Source organism: Podarcis melisellensis, assembly GCF_964234715.1.
Source record: "Podarcis melisellensis genome assembly, chromosome: 6".
In the NCBI taxonomy this organism is placed as follows: Eukaryota; Metazoa; Chordata; class Lepidosauria; order Squamata; family Lacertidae; genus Podarcis; species Podarcis melisellensis.
In genome coordinates this window covers 39396527-39409805 of record NC_138538.1, presented here as the reverse complement: position 1 = coordinate 39409805, position 13279 = coordinate 39396527, and the positions used below count along the sequence as shown (strand labels likewise).

Sequence of the window (13279 nt, the reverse complement as noted above, 5' to 3'; positions counted from 1 at the left end):
CAATGGACATGGCTGCAAAAATTCAAGTGCCTAGAAGTCCCTGACACCTAGATTGGGTGAAAGGTCAGATGCCTGGTTTCTCTTCCTCCTGTGTGTGTTGCTGTTTGTAGAAGCAGATGGCAGCAAAGAATGGATGGATCAGCATGTTTCGTATCACATGTGTTTCACATGTGATGATTCATATGTCTGTTCTACCCTATTTTTCTGTTGATTTTCAGTCTCCAGTAAATTAGAAGCCTTCATGAGCACAGGAGGCTCCCTGTTGCAGAGGTTTGCTCTTCAGCTCATGGGGGTCAGGGTGGGGGGTGTATACCAGGGGAAGGTGTGGCATGAAAGGTGGTGGGCCTTGCCAGTACATACAGCCCCTCTTCCTCACGTGAGTTTCAGAGCATGAAGAAACAGCATACCTGAATAGGTTTGGCCTTTAGTCCGCTTCCTCAGCAAAATACTTTTCCTCACTACTTCAGTTCACAAACTATAGCCACTGGCTAGGGCAGAGGTAATCAAGATGGTGCCCATGGGCCTAGCCAGGAGGGCAGCTCCCCCTCCCCAATCAAGTAAATAAATAAAAATACCTAAACCAATTGCATCACAGATAACTTGGTTCTGCCTGCCTCCATAAAATAAATCCTGACTGCGCCCATGTTGGTGCTCTTCTAATACTTCCATCACTGGCCACATTGACTGGGTCTGTTGGGTGCTGCCCTTGGTACCTTGGCTGCCCTTGGGCTAGAACAGCCTTTCTCAACCTTGGGTCCCCAGATGCTGTTGAACTACAACTCCCAAAATCCCTAGCTAGCAAGACCAGAGCTCAGGGAAGATAGGAGTTGTAGTCCAACAACATCTGAGGACCCAAGGTTGAGAAACACTGGGCTAGAGGGACAGCTCAAGTCAAGTGATGATTATTTCCAGGTATGCTTCAGCTCTGTCACCTCACAGTTGAGCTCTGTCTGAATGGAAAGCAGCAGAAGGCAGCAGCAGAAGACTAGAATCGTTCTAAGTCAACTATCCTCTCACTATTAACGCTCCATTCTCCATCTCACCAGCTCTTATGTTTGTAGCCTTGGGAAAAGATTTCTTCACAGAGCAGCCTAGAGCAGGGGTCAGCAAACTTTTTCAGCAGGGGCCCGGTCCACTGTTCCTCAGACCTTGTGGGGGGCCGGATTGTATTTTTTTTTGGGGGGGGGGAAATGAACCAATTCCTTTCCCCCCCGTCTCTTTTTTTAAAATAATATTTATTAAAGGTTTAAGGGTTACAGAAAGAAAAAAAGGAAATCACAAAATTAAACAAAACAAAAAAACACATCACAATAAAGAAGAAAAAAACAGAAAACACTACTTAACTTAACAAAACAAAAACAATTAAAAACACAACGAATATTCCCATAACTTATCTTTCATTTGCTTGTTTCATTGACCTCCTCACACCTCCCTTTTTTGTATTCTAGTTCAGTTAGCCATTTCAGCAAATCCTTTCCATCTTTCTCAATTTTTGTCCTATAATTTGTCTTGACATAATCTAACTTTACTTTTCCTCGTTTAGCCAATTAACAATCTATTTTTACTTAAACCTTTATAACATTTCTGCTAAAGCCACATAACTTCGTTCCAACATCCTTCTAACATTCATTAATTTTACAGTGTTTCTGTAAATAATCTTTAAATTTCTTCCACCGACTCTTCTCCCTGGTCTCGGATTCTGCCAGTCATTTCCGCCAGTTCCATGTAGTCCATCAACTTCATCTGCCGTTCTTCCCGGGTGGGTAGATCTTGTCTTCCAGTGCTTTGGAAAATGAACCAATTCCTATGCCCCACAAATAACCCAGAGATGCATTTTAAATAAAAGCACACATTCTGCTCATGTAAAAACACCAGGCAGGCCCCACAAACAACCCAGAGATGCATTTTAAATCAAAGGACACATTCTACGCATGTAAAAACACGCTGATTCTCAGACCATCCACGGGCCAGATTTAGAAGGCAATTGGGCTGGATCCAGCCCCCAGGCCTTAGTTTGCCTACCCATAGCCTAGAGGCTTGTCCAGATACCTCAGGGAACTTGGAGCAGTACTTCCCCAGATCTCCATCAGCTTGTGCTGATTCCCTAGCAGCCAGCTGCACTCAGCTTGAGACAATTTGTTTGGGATCAAGTCTTGCTTGCTGTCTAAATGGTTGCCTTCTCACATCCTCACTGTGAAGCTGACCTGGGGAAAAAGATATCTAGGGTTGTTTTTTTCTGGAATGCCTCCCATTTGCCCATTGGTGCCGTATACTACTGAACCGGGAATGTGGAAAATCACCATCTGGAGGAGCTAGGAGATCAAATTTTTCCACAGCAGGAAGCTCTTAGTGCCTATTAAGTGCATCAAGATTCACTGCTGCTTACAGCCAGGTTGTGCTAACAGACAATTAAGGCCAGAGAAAGGGGATATAATTTGGGTGAAAGGGGACAATAAGTAGCCTCTTCTTCTTGGGGGGTTACCAGCAATAACAGAGGCAACTGCACTTTCTGAACATTTGTCCCCTGTTTCATAGGAACTTAGAGTAGTGGCCGAGTCTGGCTGAGATTTCTTATGTTCTGTATTACAGAGTACAGCAAAAATAGTGGAGCCAGAAGGATGAAGTCAGAGAGCAGCACTGCAATTTTGAGCTTTGTGGAAGTGGGGGAAAGGAGACTGACTGCTTATTAAAATTTTAAAAAGCAACGAAGTAGGAGGATGAACATGTTTGCAAGCCCATAATTACCCAATGCCATCATCTGCCAGGAAATGGTCCAATAAATGCACAACCTTCACTTCTCCAGTTGACACCTTGTCCTCTCTTCCATGGGTCTCAGTTCTCCTTTCCCACCTCATTCCCTGTGTCTTCTCATTTCCAAATACAGCTGCCTCTTTGTCCCACTTGTGTCCCTGTGTTGTTGTTGTTGTTGTTTTTTTCTCTCTCTCTCTCTGCTCTCCATCTCAGATTCCTAAGCTTCGGTTTTTCTTTCCCTGCAGCTTGTACGTAGCTCCAAATTCCTTTCCCCTTTGCTTTCTGGGAAACTGTGGTTTTACATCACCACCACACACAGACACTAGCTAAGAAAACCACTGCATTTTAAGTGCTGCTGTATGTGGACTGTTACTGCACGAGAGTTTCCTGTGATGCAGTGGGTGGCAAACAACACTTCTCTTCCCCACTCCCACCATGCCATTTTGAAAACTTTTTGCAACAGCTCTTCTTTGTATTTATGGAAATTTCTTGGGTAAATTGAATATTTTTTTCTGTTTTGGTTACTTTGCAGTTCTAGAGATTGGTAAGCCCCTCTGAAGACTGATCAGAAACTGTTCCTCTTTTTTTATTTTTATCCCATTCACTATAATAGGTACGAGACTATTGCTGGGGTTGGCGAGATTCCAGAGATTAAAGGCCTGGCGGAACTGAAAACAAGACTTCAAGCTGTGAGTTATTCCCATGACCACCTGTTAATAGCAACTTAGACAGCTGAGAGTTCTGTGTGGCAACTTCTCTTGTATGCAAAAGGTCTGATCTAAGCCAGAGCTACTTGGGAAAAGAAGTAGCTGTGTAATGATTGATTAACACAAATGGGTTAAGGAAATAGAGCGGGTGATCTTCTTTTTGACTGATGGTTATACATATATACATGTTGTACATACATGCTTAGTGTTGCTGTGAGAACTATGATAAAGTTGGGTTGTATCTAATGACTTTACATAAGTATCTGTCATAATATATGCCTAATACATGTATGTGAGCAAGAAATGCTGGTTTTGTGTGTGTGTGTGTGTGTGTGTGTGAGAGAGAGAGAGAGAGGGAGAGAGAGAGAGAGAGAGAGAGAGAGAGAGAGAGAGAGAGGAAGGAAGGAAGGAAGAAATGTAAGTTTTTGGTGGATATCAATGCAAAATCATAGATGCTCTGTAGTGAAACCTTCCGGTCTTCCCTTTTGTCTTTTCTGGCTCAGGTTGAAGAAATTTCTAAATGTTTCCAAAGCATCTCTGATCACCAGTCGGTTGTGCAATGCATTCTGTCTGATGTCGGAAAGAAAAGGAGTCAAATAAAAGAAGTCAGAAGGTTGGTAGAATAGTATTTTCAGTGTTTAAGGTTGCAAGGCACTTACACGGGAGTAAGTCTAGGTGAGCACAGTGGGGCTTAATTCTGAGTAGACATACATAAGCTTGAATTGCAAGACTTAGTAGAAGAGTAATGATTACTTAAATATCCACATCCTAAAAATCTAGAGGGTTTTGGTGATAACAAACCATTCATTATCAATACGGTACAGAGGTTGATTTCTTACAAGTGATTTTCTGAGCCTGGTCCAATAAGGGCCTATGTCTCTGATATAACCCCATTCCAGTGGTTGCAAGAGAAGGAATATAATTTTCCTAGGGAACAGGATATTGGTGCCTTTGTGATAACTCCACAATAGATGTCCTCTTACAAAGGTCCTCTTCTAACCAGGGGCTTGTAGATAGATCACCTGTTCTATGTGTTTCCAAGTAGCCAAAAGAATACTTGTTTGTTCATTTCAAATTTCTCGTCTGAGGCTCATGGGGTGGTTTATAATATAAAAACACAAAAATATGTAACATAATAGCAATGAAAACAATAACACTCTCCCCGTGGAGTGGAAAGGCTCCATTTTATTTATTTAAAATATTTAAATGTCACTTTTCTACCAAAAAGGCATTCAAAGTAGTTAACAAAAAAGGAACACTAGAACAACAAACCTGATGTTCATTAGTTCAGTATCAATGTTTAAAAAGAACTTAACCCACCAATAAGCAGCAGATAAAAACAGTATCCCTTGTACAGTCTTTCTTACCTCATCTATGCCAGTCTAATCAGTTCAGGTGATATTGCTTATACAGTAATAGACTTTGGTTACTGGCATTCACAAGGAACTAGTTCTCTTTGTGGACTGTCACCCCTCTAACACGCCTCCTTACAAAGCCATATTATTAATGCTGGCCAGCAAATGGCTTTGTGACACTGACTATGATGAGCACACCATAAAAATAAGTGACAATGTAAACATAGCCTTGATTAAACTCCAGCCACTGGGGAAGCAAACAGCAGGTTTCCAAGTGCAATCTATTTTGCCTCTTCTGTCTGGAGAAGCTCAGCCAGGCTCTGTCTTCGTTGATACCTCAAACATGTCTCAAGAGATCCTATGTTCAAGCTTCGGGTAATAATACTCTTGAGATGTGGGCCAAAAACATCCCTCAGTCTGAATATGCATAATCCTCCAGCAGTAAATAGCACATTCTCAGTGAATGGAGCAGTGCCTGATACCCCGCCTCCCAGAAAAAGCAGCTACAATGAGAATGAGTTGTGGAATCATGTTGATGAGATGCGAGGGGCAGTACTGATATGCAACCCAGGGAAGGAATGATGCCCTAGGATGCTTCAGGCAGCAGTTTGAATCTGGCAGGAAAACCTTCACCAGCATGTAAGTTTAGAAATGAACACCTTCCTACACCTGTGAACAGGTGAGCTTGACTAGTGGATAGCATGCAATCTCTCTACATAATTGAGACTACCAAAAATGAGTTCTTGAAGTTGTGATGCAGCCATATAGGCAGCTAGAGAAGTATTATATGGCCTATCAGCTGAAGCATCATTTGGAGAGATATCATATGGATAGGGTGTGGTCAGGGAACAGGGCAATATAATAGAGGTAATAAGTGAGAAGCCCTTGGTGGGAAACTGTCTTGTGCTGGGGAGGAGGATGCCTGGCCATGACTTCAGACCTTCTGCTGAAGCTCTTCTCCAAGTGCCTTCCTCAGCTGAAGGGTGCAAAAAAAGAAGGCTTCTTTGGTGCTGGTACCCCAGTAATGGAACATGCTTTGTATATTTTAGTTGCTGCCACGATATTGTAAATGTTATGGTATTATTATTTTAGTTTTCTTTGTTATTGACCACCCTAGAAACTGTTGGATGAAGGGTGGCTTGCAAATATTTTAAGTGCATGCAGCCTGGTGAGTAACTGGGCTCGCATTTCGAAGTCCTTTGCTATGCTGCTGCTGGAGAGAGGTGAGGCTTGTAATCAGGGAAATCTCCATGACAAGCATCACAGGAAGGGAAGGAGCATCACTTGTTTTAGTGTCCGTTCTTGGATGTGTTCATTCCTCTCAGCTGACTGTCTCAATACTTGTCAGCCATGCACAGCTTGTACTGATCTCGTGCTTGCCTATGCAACAATTGTGTGTAATACTGGCTTATATGTGGGTGATGCATTTCATGTTGGTGCATAAGACACAGTTCATTATAGCTTCGTTTCTCACTTCCAACTTCGTGCCAAAATGCTGAGCAAGCAGAAGCTCCCATCCATATGCCTCAGTAGGAAAATAACTTTTCTTCATTTAATTTACATTTCTCACATTACATTATCTTAGCAATTTGGCTGGTGAAAGTGGTTAGTTCACATTCTCAATTAGTGCTAAGGCTTCCACTAGATGCATCATTCCAGCGTCTGGCACAGCAATCAGGGATTTGTACAAGAAAACCAGCATCAACATTGGCCTCACTGAGACAGAGTGAGTATACCAGGATGAACGTTGCTAAAACCAGCTGCAATGTTCTTGTCTGTCTGAGCTCTCTCTGTGCTGAGCAAGTCTTTAAAACTGTCTGTGCTCCAGTTTCCCATCTGTAAAATAGGATTAGCAACTCACCTCTTTTCCTTGCAAAAATGGTGTGAAGACTTATGGAAAAGAATGTAATGGACCAGATGCTGCAGTAATGAGGAATAAAGAAATGGGGGGGGGGGATAAATACTTCAGATAGAGAGTTAATAGAGAATAGTGGGCTTAGAGTATAGGCTTTGAGCCTTTGTTTTCTACATGTTCAGAAGAGTCGTGTGGTGCAGAGCTATTGCATTTGGATCATCCTCCAACCCAACATATTGAAAATGAGAATATCAGGAATGAGATGAGGCAAGAGCACATTTTTCTGACACGGAAATTATTCTGAATATGTAGCTCAGCTCTTGGCTGTCCTAGCTGGTAGTAGATAAACATTTTATATCTCAATTGACTTTGTAATGATACAATTCAAGATTTTACAATATGGGCCTATGGCCGTAATAAACTATTCTATTCAAGATTTTACTGTTAGGAGTGGTACCAGAAAGGTCAATGCATCTTTCTCAGCATCCACAGCTGATTCTCCTGTTTGTGTCTTCTAGGGACAGACAGGTGTTGGTTCACTGACATCATTGAGGGCTTGCAAGAAAAATTATATGATTGTGCATCGGTTTCTAGATTTCTGGTGAAGGCTGTTCATAGTAACGTTGCTTCTTGTGACGTAAGACTGTGCTTGGAACAGAGCTAACAACAAGAGTTAGTGCTGTAGCTGTCTTGCCTCCCACTCATTCCTTTCTGGACCAGGTCCACTGGGAGTTTTGTTACAGCAGACACAGCCCTTGGCTCATGATGGGATTGAACTGATTAGTTCCTTTCTTTCTATCTATCTTACAACTGGCTTCCCAAACTGGTTCTTCAGCATCCAGCAGATGGAGGCTTGCCTTGACAAGATGCAGCTTATCTACAACCAGTTCAAGAAGACCCGGAAATGCAGGGGTGAGTTGCTAATGTTGATAGTCTCTCTTATATAATCATCAGCTTGCACAGATTTCATAAATCAGAGGTCTGTTAGCCACTACCAGGGCAGGTATGTCTTTAAAGCATCTGATTAGGCAGATTCCTTGAAATACTCAAATAGCCCCAAGCAGGCATCTTAGCAGCAGTATCTTGAAACAAACAAAAATGCCAGGTGGGCACTACTGTACTTGGGGATTTGAGCCATCCATTCAGCAGCACCTGTACCGATAAGATAACAATTCTGAAAGCTGTGGCTAATCTCAAGGCTGCTCACCCCAGTCTGAAAAGTATGGGGCTTGTGACTGCCTTGCACGCAGGTGCTCATATCTGCTAAGTGCCTGTGTAGATGGTGTCAGAACAAATGTTTATTAACTCTCACGTGCCAACAAAGTTTCTTCTGTCACAACAAAGGGGAAAGTTGTAAGCCTTGTTTTAGTGTGTGTGTGTGTGTGTGTGTGTGTGTTTCATCCCTGGGGTCCTCAAAACTAAGAAAAATGAAGGAACGGCTTCTAGATTGCAGGCAGAGGCAGAGGTAGTGATGTGCTGGAAGCACCTAGAACAGATGTGGAGGGCCTTTTGTTTTGCTGCATCAAAGCAACATGTATAGCTACCCCTCTGGCAGTTTCTCCCCCACTCACCGCTCATTGGTTTTCACTGGAAATGTGACACCTCCCTGTTTCCTATTGGGCTATCTCGCAATATACCGTATTTTTACATGTATAAGATGCCCCCATGTATAAGACACCCCCTATTTTGGGGGACTCCAAATTAAGAAAACACCCCTGTATAAGACGTACCCCAATTTTAAACCTTTTTTTTTGTTAAAAAAAACTAGTCTTGTACACGGAAAAATACAGTACTTTATGTGAATAAAGTATTAATCTGTGAAACTGCAAAGTCCTGAAGTCATTCCCTGGAAAATCTACTAATAAGTTGCATTTTCTTTCTAGGCCTGGGCTACAATGAACAGCAGATCCACAAGCTGGATAAGTAAGTGTAAGAGTTTGTGTATAACAGACCAGCTGAGTATCGACCACTTCTGGTTTGTATTCTGTTGGTCTGTGGTTGGCCATTAAACTTTCCTGAGCTGCTCTTGCTCAGATTGTCTGATTCAGGAATGAGTCATGCTGTATCAATCAATAAAGTTTCATTGAGGCACTTGAATAACAACCACCTCATAATAGCCTTGTGACTGTTGAGAACCAGCACCCTTCCTTGTAGTAGTAGGAAGGGGAAGACTAGCTTCTCCCGTTCCATCAGCCGAGACAGGGAACTGGCTTTCCCTGCTCACAGGAACACAGCAATATGCCTTATACCAAGTTAAAGTATCCATCCATCTAGCCTAGTGTTGCTCTAAAGTCTCAGGCTGCTGTTTTTCACATCACTTATTACCTGATCCTTTTAACTGGAAATGAACTGAATTAGAGAGTTTCTTTGTGGCTAATGATCTTGTTGCATTAGTGTGGGTATGGGTGGGTGTTTGCTTGTGGGTTGTTGTTTTTCAAATGCTTAAATTATGAGGAAAAATTGATGAAATAATGTACATTTTATTTTGTTTCATTTTCAGGGTGAATTTAGGACATTTAGCAAAAAAGGTTCTTTCAGTTTTCCAGGACAACTGTTTGCAGCAATACAAAGCTGCTCTTTTGGCACATGGAATTATAATGAGGTAACAGTGTTCCTAGCACATACTCTCACTGGCTGCCACTTAAGCAACAATGCTCATTTATTTTATTGCACCTATATCCTACCTTTCCTAGAAGGTGCTCAGGGTGGCATACGGGGTTCTCTCCCTCCTCATTTTATCTTTGCAACAACCCTAGGGAGCTAGGTTAGACTGTAAAATGGGGGCTGGCCCAAGGTGAGCTTCATGACTAAGGTGGGATTTGATTCCTTGTCTCCCAGGTCTTAGTCCAACACTCTTACCGCCACACCACAATTTTCCCCATTCCAGGCTCTCATTCCATATGGAAGCCTAATTTGCTATGTTACCATCATTGAATTGTACACACATAAGGTCAATGCATGATAAATACAGACCTCCTAGAAGAGACAAAATGGGCTTCATTTAGAAGGTGAAAAGAGAAGGGAAGTTCAAGAGAGGAGCTGAAAGCTGCATTCTACATCACCTCTGCGGATAGAAGTCCTGCCCCTTATTGATATTTATGTCCTGTGCTGCTTCGAAACACATTTCTGCCAGGGAGGAGATTTTCCAACTGGGCTTGCTGCCAAGCCTCATAAGGAGGGAAACAACAGAAAGCTGGGCAAAGGCTTAAATTCATAGCCCCCTCTCCAGCATCTCTCTTGAGTACCCCCGCAACAATATATTTATTTATTATATTTCAACTATTTATATACCACTTTTTAGAAAGGATCACAAGTGTTTTCCAAACACACACACACAGAGACCAGAATTAAAAATAGTACATAAAGCAATGAAATTTAATAATATGTTCTAGAAAACATCAGAATTCAAAAGTAGGATTGTACTCATTCAAGACACATCCTCTCACTCAATACCCTCACAAATTTCACATCTGCTAACGCATCTGTGTCTCAGTCAACCTCATCTATTTGTGAGGTTCTCTGTTTGAATAGAGAGTGTTTATGGGATCCGCAAAATGCATCTTGTCCTAATTTGCTATACCATGCCAGCAAACATTTCCAGACAAAATGAAGACCTTTGAATCAAAGTGATGGCATGGAGACAAAACAGGTGAACTCATGCTCATTGGCAATAATACAGTTGCATCCAGTGAAGTTGTCTTGTTGCCACAATGGATTCCACTTTTGCAACAGGATTTCCTCTCCCTCTCCTTTCCCTGGGGGAAATCCCCAAAACAGATTGGAGGTTATGGAGGTGTGCTGGGAAAAGAGAAAAAAAGCTCACCGCGCTGGAGGAAGTCCTTATGCTAGTGGGATGACTTTGTTGGATGCAGCCCATTGCCTTTCTATGAAAGGGACATTGCTTCTTTTCAAGCTCTGTATCTAGCTTTGTGATTGGTTGTCAGAATGAGTTGTGTTCATTTTTCTCATTAGCGTCTAGTGCCTTTCTGAAATCTTGGAATTAACTAGGCATAAGAGTTTATTTTTCCCTTCATGATATAATGCACAGCAGGATAGTTGACATTATAAACAAAGACATGCTGTCGAGCTGACGTTAGTACTCATTTCACTGGACTACACATTGCAAATCTTCCCAAGCCTTTGAGTTGGAATATTGATGAACTTCTTTGTTTTCAGTATCAAGCAAGTTTCTCATATTGGAATGAAGCCATTATTAAGACAAAGAGCAGCACTTAGAAAGAATGATTTTATGTTAAAGGGTGTTTGGGGAATAATGCAAAGAGCAAATTGCCCAGTGGTGATGGAGAGTCATGCATTGACTTATTACATTGGAGAAAAGTGCAGTCACTTAAGGAAGTAACTGCAACCCCAACTGGGGGGTTTTAATTGCAAAATGCTGTTGAAACACAGCAGCTTTTTCAATCAGGTTTCAAAGGGCCTGAAGGTTTCTGATGATACTCATCATAATTAGGGTTGCTTGAGGACTTCACTGGGACTGACTTCTGAAGTGTACTCATCTGATCCACATCTACCAGAATAAGTTGTGGGTTGTGGGTTGGACTCCATCAAATTCTACAAGGTGGTCTAAGGGCTGGCTATTTGTTTTTAACAGGTAGTAGCTGCTTGCAGTGACTCCAGAGTATATGGCTGCTTCTGCACAGTGAAAATGAGACCAAAATGAGACCCTGGAACTGTGGAAGTAACTTACTTCCAGGGCTCCAGGGAGATTTTTTGGACACGTTTTCATGGTACAAGGCAGCAGTGCACTTTTCAGCTGCTCCAGATAACTAGAACATAATTTTTTTTTTTAAGAAAATGAAATGCAAAGCCTTGAAACACATTGTAAGTACTTTTTTAAAAAAAGGAATTAAATGTGTGTGGATTTTTGTTGTGAAAAAGAATCTATCTTTAGTCATGATTAGTCTTTCCTTGCTGTGACAAAAGCTGTCACACAGGTTGTCAAAACTGAGGGGTTCAGAATCAAATTAAGCAGCAATGACATTGGAAGGAGATTCAAGAATCAGTTCCACCTCCGAACCATGCGGAAGCAAAATATAATTGCATTATGATGATGAGTAGATACAGTGACTAGATAGCTTTGTTGCATCCTAGTACATACCGTGAGTGAAAGATTTGCATCCTGCTGCAGATTTAAGGTAGTTGGTTTTTTTTAAGAAGCCTGATAAGTATGAATATGATCTGCTTTAAGGCTTCCATCCTATATCCAATTACTTCAGATTAAGCCCCATTGAGTTAAATGATTTACTCCTGTGTAGACACATATAGGTTGATTTCAAAGGGAAGGAGTGAAGCTTGTACATGCCTTTCTTGTTGAAATCAGTGGAACCTAGCTCATGCTCTGTTTTTAACTTTAAATCTATCCACTTCATTGAGTTAATAACCAAATTACAGTTTACAGTTTTCACAGTGATAACACATCTCCCTGATATCTTTATAGGTTTTGGTTTCTAGTATTTTAACAGTTTATACCCATGGTATAGCTTTGGCAGATATATGATCTTGCAGAAAAGTATAAATATTGTTAACTAATATGTTCACGTCATATTGCATCATTTCATTTACTGTTCCTTGATATCCAGCAGTGCTGTGATCTTCAGGGGTTGTTATTTTTCTGTATATGTGTTTCTTTGTTTCTAATTGCCTTTTTTGCTCTTGGTTTAACAAGTTCCCTATTAGCCCTTTCTCAATCCCACCAAGGCACAGAGCAGAATGAAACAGAATTAATTCTATGTTTCCTTCATTTTGTGTATTTTACTATTTTTATTATGTTTTAATTTTTAATGCATTCTGCTTTGAGGGGCTTCTTCCCAAAAGTGGTTTGTAACTTTCTAAAACAAAATCCACTTGCCTATTTATTTCACCTTTGTTGCTATGAAAAATGACCAATCAGTGGTGGCTGCTTTGATGTCCCTACTGTGGAAGGACATGTAGATCCAGAATTGGCCTCCACAGTCACTCACTGTTAAGACCCTGTTCATGAAAGACAATCTTACTCGGCTAGGAGTGATTGTCAAAGAAGAAGCTTTGATGAGATGCCTGGCAGGGTGGGGGTCCTAAGTAGCTTCTCAGAGGGAAAAACTGTATCATTTTTTGGGAACATCATTAATGCTGTATGACTTTGCTATTCAAATCCATGGGGAACTTTGTGGACCTGATGAATCCTTGTGGCTGAGCACTTCTTTCCATTTTAGAGAAACCTAAGCTCAAAGTGCCTCCTTAGAAGAAAAGAAATTAGCAACTATTTGACTACACTTGTTGTCTTATCCCTTCAGGAAGGTGTTTGACCTGAAGAAGAGTTTGAGGAAGCTGAACAGATCTTTAACCTCCTGTAGTGCAGAGATGTCAGGGTGCCAGGATTGCCTTGATAAAGTACAGTGGCGATTTTTTTCTTCTGCTGTTCAAACCATTTCAAAAACCAGCAACTTGAAATTAAATTTAACTATGTCCAGTTTATTATAGCTCAAATCCATGGGTTGTCCACTGTGTGTGTGTGTGCTCAATCTGCTCTGAGCCTCTGGTTCAGATTTGGGAGCAATGCAGGGGGAGGAAGGGAGGGAAAGTTCTGTTGCACAAGCGGAAGTAATTCTGTG

At 41.4% G+C, this 13279-nt stretch overlaps 1 protein-coding gene across 2 annotated transcripts in view; it reads left to right on the top strand.

The window, feature by feature from the left end:
* Nucleotides 1–13279, top strand: part of IKBKE (inhibitor of nuclear factor kappa B kinase subunit epsilon) — a 34754-nt gene that overhangs the window by 18994 nt on the left and 2481 nt on the right. For both annotated transcript variants that reach the window (XM_081916335.1, XM_081916334.1), the window contains exons 13-18: nt 3365–3440; nt 3962–4071; nt 7504–7580; nt 8552–8591; nt 9169–9270; nt 12962–13058. In XM_081916335.1, the coding sequence (XP_081772461.1) occupies nt 3365–3440; nt 3962–4071; nt 7504–7580; nt 8552–8591; nt 9169–9270; nt 12962–13058 (502 nt within the window). The remainder of the gene's footprint in view (nt 1–3364; nt 3441–3961; nt 4072–7503; nt 7581–8551; nt 8592–9168; nt 9271–12961; nt 13059–13279) is intronic.